The sequence below is a fragment of the Aplidium turbinatum genome, chromosome 3 (assembly GCF_918807975.1).
Source record: "Aplidium turbinatum chromosome 3, kaAplTurb1.1, whole genome shotgun sequence".
Taxonomy (NCBI): Eukaryota; Metazoa; Chordata; class Ascidiacea; order Aplousobranchia; family Polyclinidae; genus Aplidium; species Aplidium turbinatum.
The window spans coordinates 47,501,629-47,521,026 of NC_137474.1; the positions used below are offsets into that span (position 1 = coordinate 47,501,629).

Consider the following 19,398-nt stretch of genomic DNA (forward strand, 5'->3'; position numbering starts at 1 on the left):
ATGTAATCTGCAAGTCGCTGCAGCAGACGGAGTGTCACGTAAAATAAGGTGCTGCGACCGTGCCATATTTTAAACTGATTGTCCTGCTTTGGTATCATGCACGTTATAACGTCCGCTTTTTGTCGCTTCTACCTTTTATAGACCTCTGCTATGTTTGTCGTATATTGTTTTTTCGTTGTGATAGTCAGAAATAAGAACAAACTGAACTGAAAATATTGTGAGCGTTCTCGAGACATTACCGATATAAGCTAAATTAAGCCAGATTTCAAGAGTACTTGCGTGGCGTAATGGTCCAGACCAGGGGTGTGCAACCTTTATTACAGGAGGGCCAAATATAAATAAATGGGTGAAACCGCGGGCCGCACGTTTATTTAACATAATTATGATTTCTAGTAGTTGCAGGCACAAAAAAGTACTTTGTTTTTGTTATACATGTTATTCTTATGGCATTATTAGGGGTTATCTCTTTGCAGAAATAATAAGTCAAGATGCATAAATTTCTAAAGAAAACTGCTATTTTAATTTATTGTCACACCAACTTTATACGAGTTCAGTGAAAAGCTTGCAGCTGGCTTTTTTTTCCCGACTGCTTTTTCCAATTTACTTTAATGGAAGTGCTCGCAATTCGAAGTCCATTTCCAAGTGTTCGTCTGTCAGAACCATGACCTTGGTCAGAACCGATCGATAGGAAAATTTCATGACGCTTATTTTAGCAAAAATTGTTAGCACAAATACGTTGAGCCAAAAAGAGCTATTTTTTAAGCCATGAGTTTTTTCAAATGTGGGAACTCACCTTGGTTGAGATGTTTTCGGTAAACATCGCCAAGATTCATTTCTAATTAGCCTATAGGCTACTTGCTTTCAAATCCGTTTTCTCTTGAAGATCAATCAGTTCAAGATGGATATCAGCTGGTGCTTTGTGAATGTCTGTGTTGAATGGCGAAGAGAATATACCAAACAAATGTTCATGAGATTTGAAGTCCTTGAAACAAGCCAAAAATTCATACAACAATTTTTCATGTTGGTATGCAAATTCAGTTTTCTTCTCAGGATGCATTCGATAGTCTCTCCAAATTGGAAAGTGAAAAAGATTTTCTGTCTGTGTGTGAGCTTTCCAAAGTCGTAATTTGTTCATAAAGCCTTTTATGTGACCATATATTTTTACGTTCCAGTGATTAAATGCAATGGATTTGTGGTAGCCGGTGGGAGATTTTAAAATGGTTAACAGAAGGTGTTAAATCTACAGTAGACCTACAATAATTCACTCCACAATAAATTGTTCACACGTAGGCCTACCAGACAAAACTAAATTATAAACACGTTTCGCGGGCCGTGCACAATACAAAATTGGCACAACTACGCGGGCCAAACAATTTTTCTTCGCGGGCCACATTTGGCCCGCGGGCCGCACGTTGCACACCCCTGGTCCAGACGATAGCTATGCAATTTGATGATACGGGTTCGATTCCTACCCTTGCCAATGTTTTTTTTTTCTTGTTCAATTATTATCAAGTTCAAAGCAAGAATTAAGTCTCTGGCTGAGTGCTAGAATGATTACTATGCTGCAGTCTCCTGGTTCATAGGGAAAATTGTCCTATGGTAAAGTGTTTTACCAGTCAAAACACTCCATCTGCTGCAGCGACCCGCAGATTACACATAAGCGGACGGGAAGGCAAGGAAGCCAATCTTCGTGTCCACCTTCAGGCATGCCTTCAAGTCTCCTGCCAAAGACACAGGCACAGGCTCTTGAGCGTTGTCGAACTATATTTTCGAACGCCGAGCCAGTGCTTCTCACTACTAGGCGGCTATACACTACAGGCTTATGGGTAATTCGACGCGACTTATGGAGCTTATGGGTAATTCGACGCGACTTAGCCTATGGGGCTTATGGGTAATTCGACGCGACTTATGGAGCTTATGGGTAATTTGACGTAACTTATGGGGCTTATGGGTAATTCGACGCGACTTATGGGGCTTATGGGTAATTCGACGCGACTTATGGGCTTATGGGTAATTCGACGCGACTTATGGGTAATTCGACTCGCGTCGAATTACCCATAAACAACGTGGAATTACTTACGCCTTCATGTCAGCATATATGTAATCTGCAAGTCGCTGTTGCGACTTGCGATCGTGTCATTTTAAACTGATTGTCCTGCTTTGGTATCATGCACGTTATAACGTCCGCGTTTTGTCGCTTCTACCTTTTATAGACGTCTGCTATGTTTGTCGTACATTGTTTGTTTGTTTATCTTTATCCTGCATTGCGGGAAAGCGGACTTGAGCGCTATGCATCGGTGTACGCCTTCCGACGTACACCTGACCCACGCTGCAGCCGACGGCAATGTCTGTTTCCGGTTGTCTACTCTACTTATGACTTAAATTTGGTACTACCCATTACTCGAAATCGATCACTGGGTAGAGGCAATTATCGTAAAGTTTCTTGCCCAGAGAAACAACAGCAAGTGCGGGTGGCTGGAGTCGAACATGCAGACTCTCGATTGCGAGCCCAACGCGCTAACCACTCGGCCACGGCTGCTATTGTTTTTTCGTTGTGATGGTCTGAAGTAAAAACAAACTAAATTGATAATATTGCCCTGTTTTTGTATGCTTTACATAAAAATTGTTGCAATTCGGTGGTGGTATTCACGTTTTTCCCCGTTATTTCAGGAAAACTTTCGCAAGTGCTGTAGCCTATTACAGCACACAATCACTTATTGGTCGTTGGTTAATTCTTGGTCGCTGGTTTGAATCTTCATCCTCGGCTTACTCAGTTTGAGAATGCAGATTCAAACCATCAGCAGTTGTTTTTCAATCTCAGTGGCAAACCCTTTTATTCAATGAAGTAGTGTGCCTGCCTCTGCACACTAGTGTGTATGAATGTGTAGTTAGATTTACTGTGATGGGGTGGTGGCTGACTAGATGACTGCTTATGGTCTTTCGCTACCATCCTGATTGCGCCATAATCTAACCAACAGTTGTACAATGCATTGGTTTGACAATTAGGCTACATTTTACTCTGATTGTTTGTTAATATATGGCGCTGTTAAAGCAAAATAAATTGACTTGACTTGTGAGCGTTCTCGAAACATTACCTATATAAACCAAATTAAGCGATGATTTCACGAGCGCTTGCGTGGTGGAGTGGTTTAGCCGAAGGGCTATTGAATTTGGTGACATGGGTTTGATTCCCACCGTTGCCATTATTCTTTTTTTCTTTAATTATCAAGTTAAAAGCAAGAATTAAGTCTCTAGCTGAGTGCGAGAACGATTACTATGCTGCAGTCACCTGGTTCATAGGGAAAATTGTATCCCTAGGAAAATTGTCCTATGTTAAAGGTGCACTGCAACGAAAATACATGGCTTTTGTATTTGTAGATCTTTCTGAAATAAAACGTTTTTCAACAATTTTTTTATTTTTTGTGTTACCAGTAATTAAAAAACCTAAAATAACCTTTTTTGAATTGAATGATTCTGATTGGTCAAAATTTTTGATGACGTCATTGGCTGGCAAAGCCGCATCCAAAGTCTACTGTTTTGCATGCAAACACAAGGAACAAATCGCGTAGGCTACCGAAACAGCGAACAATTTTGGGCTAAGGGAGTTTTTACGCCCTTAAAATGGTGGTTTCTTGTATGGCTCCCGGTTGTACTAACCGGGGAATCGTTGGGTGTATCATTTCATCGTTTACCTCTGAATAATGACGACAAGCTGAAGAAATGGATCTCAGCGATGAAACTCAAAAACCCACCTGTAAACAAGCACTGCCGTGTGTGCAGCAATCATTTTCTGGCCAGCGATTACCAACGTGATCTACAGGCAGAGCTAAAAAGCACCAAGTTCAGACACCCGCTCATCCCTAAAGCTGTTTCTTCTGTCTTTGATTTTTCAAGATATGTGAAAGCCACTGTCAATGCAGTACCCACAAAACTCGATCGACCTAGGTACATAGGTCTGTGAGTACGATCGGACGTTTGGATCGAATAGCAAAGCGAGAAAACAACAAGACTTTGAAACTTTTAGGACAGTAAAACATTGGCAGGGTAGGCATATTAGGCAACTCTGAATACATCGGCTACTTTTAGCTGATATAAACCACTTGGTTCAAGCAAATTATTTTCCTGCATTTTTTTCAATGCAAATTTTCCATCCGACTGCTGTCCGAACTGGTGTTGTCAGAGCACGAATCAGAATGATGTTCTTCGCTGTCAAGTCGCCGTCTTTTTGGTTCAAAGAAAAACCCTTGTCTTGTTTCAGACATCTTGCTTATGCTGATCTTCTATTACTCAATATGCAATGACCTATGCGACGTTTTTAAAGCAAATGCATCAAGCTGTTTACTTGGTTGCCAGCCGATGACGTCACAAGACACATAGCGCCATCAGGTGGCCGATTTTCATTTGGTTATATCTCCCAAACAAAAAGGCATATCAAAAAAATTTTTCGAAAAATATAATACTTAAACACTAAAGAATCACCAAAAAAATTTAATTTTTCATTTCTGACCCCCTTTAAAGTGTTTTACCGGTCAAAACACTCCATCTGCTGCAGCGACCCGCAGATTACACATAAGCGGACGGGAAGGCAAGGAAGCTAATCTTCGTGTCCACCTTTAGGCATGCCTTCAAGTGTCCTGCTCTTGAGGGGTGTCAAACTATATTTTGGAAGGCCCAGCTAGTGCTCCTCACCACTCGGCTATGCAGCCGACTACTAGGCTTCTAGATGGCTATAGACTACACTCTACACTACAGGCTTATGGGTAATTCGACGTTACTTCTAGGTAATTCGACGTTACTTCTAGGTAATTCAATGTTACTTATGGGGCTTATGGGTAATTCGACGCGACGTATGAGGCTTATGGGTAATTCGACGCGACTTATGGTGCTTATGGGTAATTCGACGCGACTTATGGGGTTTATGGGTAATTCGACGCGACTTATGGGGCTTATGGGTAATTCGCAGAGATGTACGTATGCGCCGCAAATTCTACGCCGCATACATGCGACGTAGACTTTTTGTTTGCGCTAACGCTTGCGGCCACATTTTTTTGGATAGTTTGCGCTTGAGGATGCGCCGTAAAGTTTTCGCGGTTTTTTAGCGCATAGCGTCAACGCATACTTTTTAATGTCTTAGTTGTTGTTTGCAATTTATTTTTTTTTGTCAAACTGCGAAATGTTGACGTCTTGCAATTGCCCATTGTTCTAGTGTTGTGTCACAGTGTCATCTATTGTTCAGTCAGCTGGAGTTTGTTTGTATATCGCACTACTGGCAGGCAGCACTACTGTCGGCAGCCATGGCCGAGTGGTTAGCGCGTTGGGCTCGCAGTCGAGAGCCTGCATGTTCGACTCCAGCCACCCGCACTTGCTGTTGTTTCTCTGGGCAAGAAACTTTACGATAATTGCCTCTACCTAGTGATCGATTTCGAGTAATGGGTAGTACCGAATTTAAGTCATACGTAAAGTAGACAACCGGAAACAGACATTGCTGTCGGCTGCAGCGTGGGTCAGGTGTATGTCGGAAGGCGTACACCGATGCATAGCGCTCAAGTCCGCTTTCCCGCAATGCAGGATAAAGATAAACAAACAAACAATACTGCCTTTGACGCTAGAGTCCCACGTGGAAACTGAAGTCTTGCAGAAAAAAAGAAAGAATTAGTTAAAACAACTTAGGCCTACTGCGAAATTACTTAGTAAATTACGGGTCAGAACAGGAATGTAATGTAAGCTAGCAAGTAGGTAGGTTGGTAATGTCGCTCCATGTAAAATGTAAACAATGACTTGGCTTCGTAGTGTGAAGTTTTTTTAGTCAAGCAGTGTTGAAGGCGTTTGTAAGCAATTGTGAGCACTTTAATTTATATTAGTTAAGTCTTGCATTTTGGGGCAAATCAGAAACTTCTCTGGCAATGAGCAGTGCAGCCTATGTATCTAAACAAACTCAAATATTTGGTCTCCGACCGTGATTGCTTGCATGATGTTGTACTCTGTATGTTATATGTAGTACATTACTTTGCCTTTGCCGGTCATTCTTGTTGTAGGCTATGTAGCGTAGTAATGTGTTGGCCTACATACAGTAGGCTATCAAGCTAAGGTAATTTTTACTTGACAATTTATACATTCTGTTGCGTAAGTATGTAATTATATATGTTTTGTAACTTGATGAGAAGTTTAGCAAAACATGCATCCAGGGGCCAATTGTGAGAGGCTTTTGAGTAGCCTACTGCTAATAACACTAGTAATGCTAACTATCCCTGAATGCTAATAACAAAGAGTTGTGCAGTTCAGAATCTAAACTTGCTTGTGTCTGGCAGTTTTGTCTTCCATTAACCCACTTTTTAAAAATCTTATCAAAAAAAAGCATAGAGCTTACTGAGAGAATTATGGCATTACAAGCAACATTAGTCTTATTCAAACGGAATCATTTTAAAAATAGTGTTTTTTATAATGGATTTTTAGGGAGCGACAGTTAGTATATTACTAGGAGCGACAGTTAGTATAATACTAGAATTTTCTTGATAGGCATATGGTACAGTTTCTTACACTACACTATTGTATTCAGGGAATAACTTACGGTAATACTAATCTCCAAGTGAAATGGAGCATGATAATACAAATCCATGGCCCTACAATCATGGAAAAGTATTTTAAGCTCTCTTCTTCGAAAGGCAAAAACTTATATTTTCAATGCCAGATGTGCCTTTCGGCCAAAAAGATAATTTCTTGTAACGAGAAATCGCGAAGTGGCTTGAAAAGTGTGTTGTTTCAAGTGGTTTATACCGTGTGAATGTTTGGCACCTAGCAAACAAAATGAGTTTGCGCTAGAGCAGTGTTTCTCAAACTTTTTTAGTCCATCGCCCTCTTTTCGTTATTGAAATAAAATTTCGCCCCCTAATTTTTTCAAGTAAAATAAACATTGATAATAGAGTGATAGACAAATTTAGTTTTAGGAATTTAATCAATGAAACTGACAGTAACATAAATACATGATAATGTTCAATGGGATATGTGAGATTGGCGACTTTTACAAAGTTTTGAAATGTTTGGCGACATCTTCGTAAGATAGAGTCGAAGATCATGCCGTTTATGAACTAGCAAGCGTTTTTTTGCTTTGAAAACATCAATGCCACAGCCGAAAACCCCTTTTCAACCATATATGAAGTAGAAAACGACAAAATCCACATTCTAGCTTCTTTCCAGAGAAGCTCATATTTGCCAGCAACCTGGCACCAAAATAAATCGTATCGATCATTTCTGAATTTTACTTGACTCATCATCTGTTTGCATATCAATGAACTGCTCTTGAAGTTCCACTTCTTCTACATGTAGGTTCGGTAGAAAATGGTTGTAACACCCAGTTTGGAACATGGAAGTCCACGAGATCTGGAAAGCGAAGTTTCATGTCTTTATGAAACATGTCTAAATGTGAGCAGTATTTTTGCCGTTGTTCTTCTGTAATAACATTCTCGCTCAAATTAGGAAACTGAGTTAAGACATTTTGACTTGCACTTATCTTGTTGTTGACATATTTTATCACAATATTCAGTGATTCATGCAGTTCAGGACTGAGATTAGGCTACGGGCAACCAAATGCTGACGGTGATTACACAATGTATTGCAAGTCCAGGAATTGCTCTTTTCATCAGTGCAATGAACCCTCGATGCTTTCCAACCATTGCCGAAGCACCATCAGTTGCGCATTGTAGAATATTCTTCAGTGGAATCCCCTTCTCTTCGTAGAAGTTTTTCACTGCATTTGAGATGCTTGATGCCCGAATATCTGTAGGAAGACTGAGCGCAAAAATCCTTTCTTCTTGTTCTCATATTATGAACAAAACGCACATATCCAAGCAGCAGCGATACATTGTCAGTCAAGGTAGAATCATCTATTTGCAGTAAATGGTTTGCGCGTTGGACTGTTGTTAGCGCGTTGGACTGTTATTGGTGGTTTGATAAATTCGCCCCCCGATCGCCCCCTTTGATTTTTTTGCCCCCCTGGCGCTCAAAATCGCCCCCAGGGGGGCGATTTCGCCCACTTTGAGAAACGCTGCGCTAGAGTATGCGCTAACGCTGACGCCGCCAACTTTTTTTACAAGTTGCGTTGACGCATGCGGCGTATAGTTTTTCGAACGTTTGCGGTTGCGCTGACGGCGTCAATATTTTTTGTATGCGCGTACATCACTGGTAATTCGACGCGACTTATGGGGCTTATGGGTAATTCGACGCGACTTATGGGTAATTCGACGTGACTTATGGGTAATTCGACGCGACTTATGGTGCTTATGGGTACTTATGGGGCTTATGGGTAATTCGTGGGACCCCCAGTGGTTGCTGAGAAATGGCATTTTGAAATAAGCCGGGTACCCCCCAAAATACGAAATTTCACAGGGCCATATCTCCAAAACCACTGGCCGGATTTTGATAAAATTAAAAATTCATGCGTTTTTGCCCAAAACCTAACCACAAACCAAATTTGATGTAAATCGGTGATGGCGGCGTTAACAGCATTGGGTGAATTGAGCTGGAATGACCCACATATGAGTTACACAAAGCTTCTTTCCTTTGGTGGAGAATCATTTACACTACATATGAAATCAGTAGCAAAACATATGAAATCAATATTATAATAATAAAGAAGAAGCTGCTGTACTAACAGGTGTTTTTTTTACCCCATGAAAATTTTTTTACCCCAAAGCTGGGGTAAAAAAAATTCATGTCTTTTGTGCTCAATTTTCAAACCAGTTAATGGATTTAAAAAATTTCATTGAGGAATGATAGACATAAAATATGGTAGCCTGTGCTTGTGACCAAGTTTAGTGGTCATACTTGATAGCTAAAAATCTAGGACAACCTTTCTGAAACAATTTTTTTACCTCACTTGACTACAATAGTTATGATTCTAATCTAATTTCAAAAAGCTATAAAAGTTCGGAGCTGGTATACAAGTCCCCCTGGTAACTCATCACAAAGACAGGACTCGACCAAACATAGGGTGAAACTACTTTACCTTTGCTTTACTGTTCACACACTTCAATCCACATGTTTTGGTCAATTCCTCTTTGTCATGAGTTACCAGGGGGGGGGGGGGGGACTTGTATACCAGCTCCAAAAATTCTAGTTCTATATGTTGATTGACTTTGTCTGCTCACTTCTGACAAGTTGTAAGAAGTTTTTATTCACTTGCATGGTTAGTGATACAGCTTTGCTAGGCTGTCTGAATACTTCACTTCATGTAAATTTTCAAACATGAGTTCAAACCAAGGAAAAATAAATGCGCTAGCTGCTGTTCGAATGATGCAAGTTGACGAAGAAGATGATGATGATGTAGCAGAACCACCATCAGGTCAGTCTCTATCAAACACTTTCTTGAAATTATAAACAGATAGAGGTGGACCCATGCTGTCCTATCATACATTGGTATGGACCCATGCTGTCCCATCATACATTGGTATGGACCCATGCCGTCCTATCATACATTGGTATGGACCCATGCTGTCCCATCATACATTGGTATGGACTCATGTCGTCCCATCATATATTGGTATGGACCCATGCCGCCCCATCATACGTTGGTATGGAGTGGACCCATGCTGCCCATCATACATTGGTATGGACTCATGCCGTCCCATCATACATTGGTGTGGACCCATGCCGTCCCATCATACATTAGTATGGACTCATGCCGTCCCATCATACATTGGTATGGACCCATGCCGTCCCATCATACATTGGTATGGATCCATGCCGTGCCATCATACATTGGTATGGACTCATGCCGTCCCATCATACATTGGTGTGGACTGTGGACCCATGCCGTCCCATCATATATTGGTATGGACCCATGCCGTCCCATCATACATTGGTATGGACCTGGTTTTTTTTTTCGGTCATTTATCGGTCATTGACCGATTTTTTAGCAAAATGTCCGAAAAAATATAGTCAATTTGGTCAAAATGTTCGAAAAAATACATAGTCAATTCGGTCAAAATGTCCCTTTCGACATTAAACACGACAACGTTTCTCAGCAAAAGTTAATGTTGTAGCTAGCCAGGAAGTGCAAATTTTGGTTTGTATCAGCTACTTGAAAGGAAATACTTTCAACAGAAAAAATGACCAAAATAAATAAAAAATGACCGAATTTTTTCAAGTCATTTCGGACAAATGACCGAAAAGTCTCAGTGAAAAAAAAAACATATATGGACCCATGCCCTCCCGTCATACATTGGTATGGACAGTTTTTGCTGCCAGAAAAATCCTATTTTATTTTTCATTGCTCGTGCAAACGTGTAGAGAACAGCAAGTAAAATCACAACAGTCTGATTCTGCACTCTGCAGTCTAAAGTTAGTTTGAGGTTTTTGACATAAATTTACTTGTGTAGCTTTTTCAGGCATGCTCGAGCTGTCGACAGTCTCGCTTGATGCTCTAACAATAGTTGGCTAACATCTCTATCACTTATACAAATGTCGATCAAATCTTATTGCAAAATCCACCAATTTTTTCAAGAAACTAGCAAAATGTTTGTGCAAAAAATATATCTTGATACTCAATCATGTTATTCCTGAGTATTTTGGAGTTTTGTAATTAAGTTCAGATCAGATCTATGCATAGAGCTTCAGCTGTTGCTGTTACTCCAATTTGTCGCTGTGTTTCAACAATCATCATCGAAGCTACACAGCAGGTGTGAAACTAAAAGTAGCACTCTTGTGGTCAAATTTCGTATTGTGACATCACAGAGATTGGTAAGATCAAAAGGACTGTGATTGCCACCTTTTCGAGAAAAATGCTTTGATCTTATATGCTCTGGGATGATCGCTGACAATATTGTGTTGTGTATCGCAGAACTAACCTTTGCAGCAAAATCTGTCATTTTACATTGATTCAACGTCTGCAGACATTTAGTCAATCCAATTTGATGTTGATGATGAATCAATATAATTTGATATCAATTCAACGTCACATTGATTAAGCGTATCAAAACGTCTGGTAAATAGGTGATACGATTAACCGATTTCGTCTGCACACCAAAGTTAAATTTTTTGAAATGACATACAAGTAAATGCCAAAACAAAGTATTAAAACAGTTGCCATTACTTGACATTCCTACTAATTGTTTCATTTGGTCGAGTTTGATATGCACCAGCAGGAAAATAATTTTCTTTTTGTAACAAAATTACTTATTTAGAATGTTAAGATATATAATCAGGTTAAAGGTCAGATTTTGGAACATAGCTCCTATCCATCCCGGAATGGCCGTTTCATTGAGTCCGTTTCATTGAGTCCGATTCAGTGAGTCCAATCCCTTAACGGGGGATTTTTTCAATTGTTTTTTTAAATTATTGGGTACCGTAGCCGAATTACCATTGCCGTTTTAAGATCAACACAAATGATCCAATTGTGATATTGCAACAATTCAATGATGATTTGTCGTATGTTTCTGTATTTACAAAGACTAGTTGAATGTGCAATTGAGACCGCACCAAATAATTTTCCATTATAATGAAGGAGGACACACTTTAACCTTCTCTCTTAGCAGTCAATGAACAACTGCCATTTAGTTGAGTTGTAAATCGGAATTCTCAACTCCTTCAGTAAACTTTATATGTCATGGCAATGCACAAAACAACTCTCACTTTGAAAGTAAGTAAAGTACTCTTTCTCTGGACCAATAAAACAACAGCTTCGCTCATTTTCTCGTTTAGTTTTGATGCAAAGAGTTTCGAAGCTGTTGTTTTTCTATTCCCAAATCTCATTTCATAATTATGATCATTAGGCCTGCTGTCACTAACAAATTCCCTACAATGGCAAAGATCAACAGAGCAACTGCAAAGAGTTTATGTGATGTAAACACAACTGTTCTTTTTTTTTTCTACAAGCAGCTCAAACAAGACAAACAGAATAAAAATATCGCACAGTCCAAAATTTATTGTTCAATTATCATATGTGTAAGCACACTGATTTTTTCCACCAGGCCACCTCCATCCACTTCTCCGCATTTGCACATCACACTCATTTTAAATCAAATATGGTTATTACTATGTAAACCCTTGACAGCCTGTTTCACCTAAAAGGAGGATCATCAGAAGGTCCTGAAAAACAATTGCAGGGTGAAAATTGTTCTTTGAATGGGCAATGCTTGTAGAAGGTCGTTGTTTACAAAGCCACCACTGATAACGGCCCGAAGGTTCTTAATTACATCGGTTGTTGTAAAACTGCTTTTAAAAACGTTTCTCCAACCATAAATGTTCCTTCATGGATAGGTCTAAACCAGCGGTTCGCAACCAGTGGGCCATGGCTCACTGGCGGCCATAGAAGCATTTTGAGGTGGGCCACAGACTTATTTAACAAACTGAGAGATTTATTGAAACATTTTGCTTCATTTTTAACAGTATAGTTGATTTTAGACTTGTGTGTTTTTTTAGTAACAATGAATGATGCTGCTGTTTTTAGCTACAAAGTGGCAATCATCATTTTTTTTATTGCAACACAAAGTTTTTTGTTTCAAACAGTAAAATCACTCATTTTTACATTGATTCAACATCCGTCCTATGACATATCAGACTGACAGACATATTTATATTTAACTGGGTGTATGTTGACTTGTAGAAGCGACGACCAAACATGGCCTACCGCCGGCGCAGTAGTTTCCGTGGCCATTCTTACTTTGTGGCCATAGTTGCCATGTCTGCCAGAAGCTTAGAAGCCTGCTCCTTTAAAATTTCCTCTGTTCCTGGATAACTGGCCCTTTCATAGTTCACTGCCAACCACTGACCTTGCTACATACAACTTCTTGAATTTTTTTGCAATAAATAAAATTTATCCAACTTATTTAATGCTTGAATACAAATGTGAAAGCCTGAAACATAGGAAACAACATTAACACGTTGACCACCGGGGGTTTTTTCAAGAAAATTTTCAGGTTGCCAAAATATTTTTTTTACAAGATATGATGCAATTTTTTAAAATTCTGACCATCATTACTCCACCATAATTTTAAAATTTTGTTACCAACATGTCACATCTTACACGAATTTTATACAGGGTTGCCATATTACCGTCCTTATTTTTAAGATTTGTTCTTATTTTGAAATACAATATTTGAGAAAAATGTATTGTCTTTATTTCTAAGAAATGTCCTTGTTTTTGACGTAAACATTTTTATTCAATTTATTTGTAACATCAGGTGCATATTAAAGTGGTTTTACTTTAAGGAATGGATCTTGCCCAATTTTTGACTTGCCCAGAAAGTGAAGATTCATCGAACTCCTTGAAAAGCATTTTAAAGAAGAAAGAGGTTTCATGCAGGTCCCATTGTTTTACTTAATGTTTTTTACTTTACTTTAAATAGAAAAATTAAAACTTTCAGAAATTAAGATATGACCAAAATAGGTTAATTTTAAGATTACCTGATGGTTACACAGGCCTTAAAACTTGTGTTTTTTTCTGGCAGCCATCGTGGCCTACCGGGTGCTCCTTCTCGGCGGCCAAATTTGCGCGCTTGGAGGCCAAAATACAAAATACGATAGCCAAACCTCGAATCTGAAGGCGGCCATCGCGTCCATGGCCGCGATTAACCTACAAAAACCGACATTTTGTCTGCCGGGTCTCGCCCTTTCGTCGGCCGCATTTGTCCGCCATAAAGTTCCGAGAAAATTTTACGCAAGCGCCGTTGTTAATAAAGTACTTTGTCACTTATAATCACAAATGATTAGAAAGCAGTCAAAGCACCCGATGAATCACAATACACATTGGTTATGCTTGAATTGTTAACATTATTGATTGACCAAGCAGCTGATGTCTGACGATAAGCAGGATGCAAGTGACATCACAATACTCTTTATTGATGCGATACATTCAGTCTTCGAAATTAGCGACGGCAATAAAAATGCCAAAGCTTTGCCGTTCGCTATCAAACGTGGACGCTTGATTGCAAGTGGCGAAGACGCTGTAGATTTACAGCCAAGCGATGTGCCTCTTGATATGTCCGATTCCAGTGATGGCGCTCAACCTCGTGCTCCGATACAGCATCTGATGATTCCGATTCTAGTTCTTTATCAAACAGACTTAGTGTTGTTCGCAGTATCGCAATTGTGCCGAAATTATGTTAGTGTATGCGTAAATCGAGGCAATCTTCTCGCAGGGAGCTATCAATTTGTTACCGGTAGGCTACCTGGTTGAGCAAGCAATTAAGGTTATTTTATGATAATTCAACGTTGCTAGATGTCGAATTAATGTAAAACAAACGTAAATTTCTTATTGGGCATTGTTGTTACGCAGTACAACCCGCTGGAAAATTAAATCGATCTGTGCTGACTCGAACGTTGAATTAACCCAAAATTAACTTACTTTTCCGCCCATGAGTTATTTAACGTGAATTACTGTAACAGCGTGCGACGTGCGTATCTTGTTGCTCGCTTTATCGCTACTTTTGGCATTATTACATCACAACAAATCAAACAGTGCGGTCGTGACAGACTATTTTAGTATATTTTTCGCTTCTCGTTTTACATGTTTTGGTACAATTGTTTTGTAATAAACGTTCACAGCAATGTCGAAGTTTCAATGGCCGCCATGTGCATGTGATTGGCCGCCGAACAGCTTGCTTCAGTCGGACACGTTTGGCCGCCGGAAAAAAAGTTGTTTCGAGGCCTGCGATAGCACAAGTAAATAGAATTAAACTTGCAACAATGCTAAAATGATCACTTAGCGTTGCTGAAGTCTGGGCGATGTCCTAGATTGTCCTGCAATAGAATCGTTGTACCACGCAATAACTGCTTTATCGGGATTGTAATCCGGTATTGCGGGACCATCTAACGACACTAAATTGTTCCAACTGCATACCGCCTTTCATAAAACCTGACCATTTATACCGATATGATGTCACCATTGAGGGTGTGAAGTCACTAGCCCATAGCGTGAACATTTCTCAATTACGAAGCACGTATTTTCCCTTCCAATGTCAACTAACCTAGTTCTCCTTTTTAACAACGATTCAATGTCCGACAACATTGAATCGACATAAAAACGACAATATTGCCAGCCGATGTAAATTAGCACTTCGGATTAACACTTTGTTAAAATAAACGTCAGGAATCACAAATAAGACGTACAGCGCTGGTGATCACAGCTAGATATATTCTATAATACAATAGCAAATGTTCCCGCACAATACAACAGTGGTGATTATGACGTGCTGGCCTAATTCTGCGTCACTCTTTGATACTACATATTTTCGACAGTTAATCCAGATCATTCTATTGCGAAATTAAATAACTGGCTAGAAAAAACTGGCGGCCAAACTTGGCCACCGAGGAGGTAGCACCGGCGGTCATTCAAGCACTACTTAGCAGCCATGGCCATCGGCTGCTTTAAGGCTTGGTTACGGGAGATTGCCACTTCTAAAACCAGGTTTTCTAATCGTAGCCTTGGCAATAGGTTATATCCCTGCCAAATTATTCCAATGTGTCTTTAGAAAATGTTTTTTTTAAATAATCTTTTATAAATTATTTTCGTTGCAGGTCTTCAATGACCGAACAGTGTGCCCAAATCGATGATCCTGAAAAAACGCAAGGTACTATATAATTATATATGAAGGGCTTAGAGGCAAACCGGTCTAACCCCAAAATTGTCAAATTCGTTTTAAAGATGCCATTCAACAGATATCGATATTATCTGTTTATGCTATAACGGTCTAACCGTTATCACGTGTATGTGAAGGCGAAATGAGCAGACTAATTTCAAGCTCTTCGGTTTTTTTTATACTTGCTAGAGCCAAAGTGGTCTAAGCCATAATTTTTTCCCTGCGCTTGAGCCAAAGCGGTCTAAGCTACAATTTTTCCCCTGCGCTTGAGCCAAAGCAGCTGCTGTGCAAATGCTTCAGGGTTGTCAGTTGTCATTATTTGCAAATTTGGCTATTTTCAATATCATTTCAATATTATGTTGTGTATAAATATGTATGATGCAATTTTGGCAACTTTAAATTATTGCAGACTCATTTTTAGCCTATAGGTTGTCCAAAACAAGAATCATAATTACAAGATAGCAGTATTTAGCTAGCTAAAGTATTAAGAGTTGATGTTCTGTGTTAATAGAAAGGTAGGTAGCTAATAACCTTGTTTATGAGAAGGTCAGCCGTTTTTGCATTACCGGACCTCATAATTTTATCGATTTAGAAATTTTTGGCTATTTGGAAACCTCGGTTATGGCAATCGGTACTTTTACAGTCTTGGCAACACTGGTACAGTTTAGGCTATTTGAAATTTTTGATATCCATCAAAAGTTTACTTCGAGATATGGAAAAAAAATGACGGACGTTACTAACGTTGTTCATAGTTTGATGAATGATGATTCAAGTGATAGTGGTTCATTGGATAGTACTGATGTGGATAAGACTTACCAGCCAACTGAACAAGAGAGTGACAGTAGTGAAGAAGAATGTTCAGGTAAGCTAGCCTAATCTTATTGCATCATCTAATTTATGCAGTAATCACTCAATTACCACAATATGGTTCAAGTTAGCGGAATTGAACTAACATAATTATCTGCTAATGCCAGACACTCTCTTTTTAGAAGTTCGAGGTCGAAAACGGAAACGGAATGCTGACAACTGGAAAAGAACGACTAGAAAGCGCTTGAGGAATAGTGGAGAGGAATATACCAGTGTTACTGGAAAAATTTTGCTGCAAAGAAAAGGCGTTATTTGGAAAAACATACTTGCCATTTTAATTGTGCTGAAAAACTAGATAATGCTCAACTTGATGAAATATTTCATGGCTTTTGGGCAATGAAATGTTGGTCAGCACAGAATGCATATTTATGTGGTTTGGTACATCAAAGGCCAGTCTCTCATCGCTACACACAAAAAGGAAGCGAAAGTCGTCGTAGCTTAACAAGATGCTTCTATCTCTCATCTAGTGATGGCTCAATTAGAGTGTGCAAAGCAATGTTCATGGCTACTCTTAATATCAGTAACGGTAGGCTAAATAGGGCACTGAAAAATCAGCTGATGGCGGGCGAAAGCACTCCTGTTGCTGACCGAAGAGGTAGACACACACCTGCCAATAAAATACCCCAATGTAAAATAGATCAGGTCTTTAAGCACATTAGCAGTTTCCCTACTTATAGTAGTCATTATAGCAGAAAAGACAATCCTAAAAAACTCTATTTAAGCCCAAGTCTATCTCTTAGCAAGATGTTTAAACTTTATATAGAAGAATGCCAGCACCATGGAATTCAGCCTGTCAAAGAATGGTGTTATCGTCGAGTATTTGTTACTGATATTAACTTGACCTTTCACAGACCTCACACTGATACCTGCAAAAAGTGTGATGCATTTAAAGTTAAGATTGAAGCATTGAAAGACGATAATCAAAAGACATCACTTGAAACTCAGTGGGAACTGCATAAAAGAAAGGCCGAAAAGGCTCAAAACCAATTGAAAATCGACAGCATGTTAAATGATTCCCAAGTCGACACTTTCACGTTTGATCTACAGAAGACAATGCCAACACCTGCCTTGACTACAAGTGTAGCTTATTATAAAAGACAACTATGGACTTACAATCTTGGTGTGCACTTTTGCACATCCAACAATGCATTCATGTATATGTGGCATGAAGGTCAAGCAGGCCGTGGTTCTCAGGAAATTGGGTCATGTTTGTTGAAATACTTGACTCAGAAAGTTGCTGAGAATAAAAAGGTATTTCATGCATACAGCGATTCCTGTGGTGGCCAAAACAGAAATATTAATATTGTTCTTTTGTGGAGTTATGGAGTAGCTAGACTTGGTATTGAAGAAGTCAATCACAAATTCATGGTTTCTGGCCATAGTTATCTTTTGAACGATAGTGACTTTGCAAAAGTAGAAACCGCAAAAAAGCGTCATGAGAATGTTTACATTCCGCAGCAGTGGATGGACATTGTTGCAGAGGCAAACAGGAAAAAACCTTTCAACGTTATTCCCATGTCTTCAGAAGACTTTATTGGTGTGAGTGATTACAAAAAAGAACTGGTGATCAGAAAAAGGGATACTGGTGGCAGAAAGGTGGAGTGGTTAAAAATTCAATGGATCAGACTTGTCAGTGAATCACCAAGTTTAGTGTATTTGTGGCGCCCGAGAGCTCTGACGTAACGCACGTCACATACTGACGTTATATGGAATTCTAGCACCTTCGTTTCCAATCAACAAATACCGCATACGTTCGGAATGCAATCCTGTAATCAATCTTTGTACCGTGCCTGAATCATAGTACTACTGTATTTCATCGATAAGTGGATCCACCGTTATATAATGTTAAATGATCGTATGTAGAATTGGCAATGCCTGTAGATTGCGTCTTTCCAATTAAGCTAGAGTGCTTTTTAAGTAACGGCAACCATGATCCTTCACTGTACTTTACTATTCAACTTTACTAGACTTTACTATACTATACTATTCGAGACGATTCAAGAAAGTTCGCTAGTATTTTCTGTTTGCAACCAAGCTGGTTACTCGATTTCTGCAAGTTGAAGTTCTTTTAGTTTGGTGTTCTTATTTCTCTATATTTTGGATTTCTGTTCTTTGAAAGTCGAGTTAATAAACAACGGAGTCTTGGAGAATTCAATCTTGTAGTCAAGTGTTAGCTGTCAAGCCAGTTAAGAAATATACAGTGAAGAAGACCATCGTGTCCTGGTCATTCCTTGCCAATTCGGATCTCGGTTCTGCCCAGGAATGTCGCCGTCAGCACGGACGGCTGCATATGAGCGCGCGTATTAACTGACGCGTCCGCTACATATTTCAAGGACAACTTGACTGATATTACTGAATGGAATGTATTGGATTTGGCAAAGCGTCAAAGTAGTGGTCGACCAGCCAATGGTGTGGCAGTTCTCAATCGTCTTCATGATCAGCCTGTGCTGATTAACCCGTTAAAACTAAAAGATATCAACGATTTGTTGGATTATGTTCCTCCTGTCTATCACGATTTCTATAAGAACTTGCGTAGTTCTGCGGATCAGGATCTTGATGAGATGCTACCAGACGAAGCAGATCATGAAAACGAAAATGATTAGAGGAAAGTTGTGTGAGTTAATGATATCCCAAAAGTTTTTCACAATAGAACTGCTTTTATTCCTTAAATGCATTGACACTTTCTTTTGGTAAAGTTTTTCTGCCAAACCTAAATATTCTTCAGCCCTTAAAAGATCCAACTGTAGATAGAACTCCCAAAATTGTAACTTACAATGTATGCTACAATGGTCTAACAGCATTTTTGTAGTTTGTATTGTTATGTTACAATGTGTGCCACAATGGTCTAACCGTATTTTTGTATTTTGTTCAGTAGTTATTTCGATTTTTTGAAACATTCAGTGGATAACAGATGAGGCTTGTCACAATATCTAATAAACTTGCAAGCATTGTTGTGTGT

At 39.3% G+C, this 19,398-nt stretch overlaps 1 protein-coding gene across 2 annotated transcripts in view; it reads left to right on the forward strand.

Annotated features, from left to right (window-relative positions):
- The first annotated feature begins 9,191 nt into the window (after positions 1 to 9,191).
- Positions 9,192 to 19,398, forward strand: part of LOC145766279 (uncharacterized) — a 70,941-nt gene continuing 60,734 nt past the window's right edge. For both annotated transcript variants that reach the window (XM_082577954.1, XM_082577955.1), the window contains exons 1-3: positions 9,192 to 9,337; positions 13,204 to 13,297; positions 15,511 to 15,563. In XM_082577954.1, coding sequence (XP_082434080.1) covers positions 9,241 to 9,337; positions 13,204 to 13,297; positions 15,511 to 15,563 — 244 coding nt within the window. In that variant the 5' untranslated portion in view covers positions 9,192 to 9,240. The remainder of the gene's footprint in view (positions 9,338 to 13,203; positions 13,298 to 15,510; positions 15,564 to 19,398) is intronic.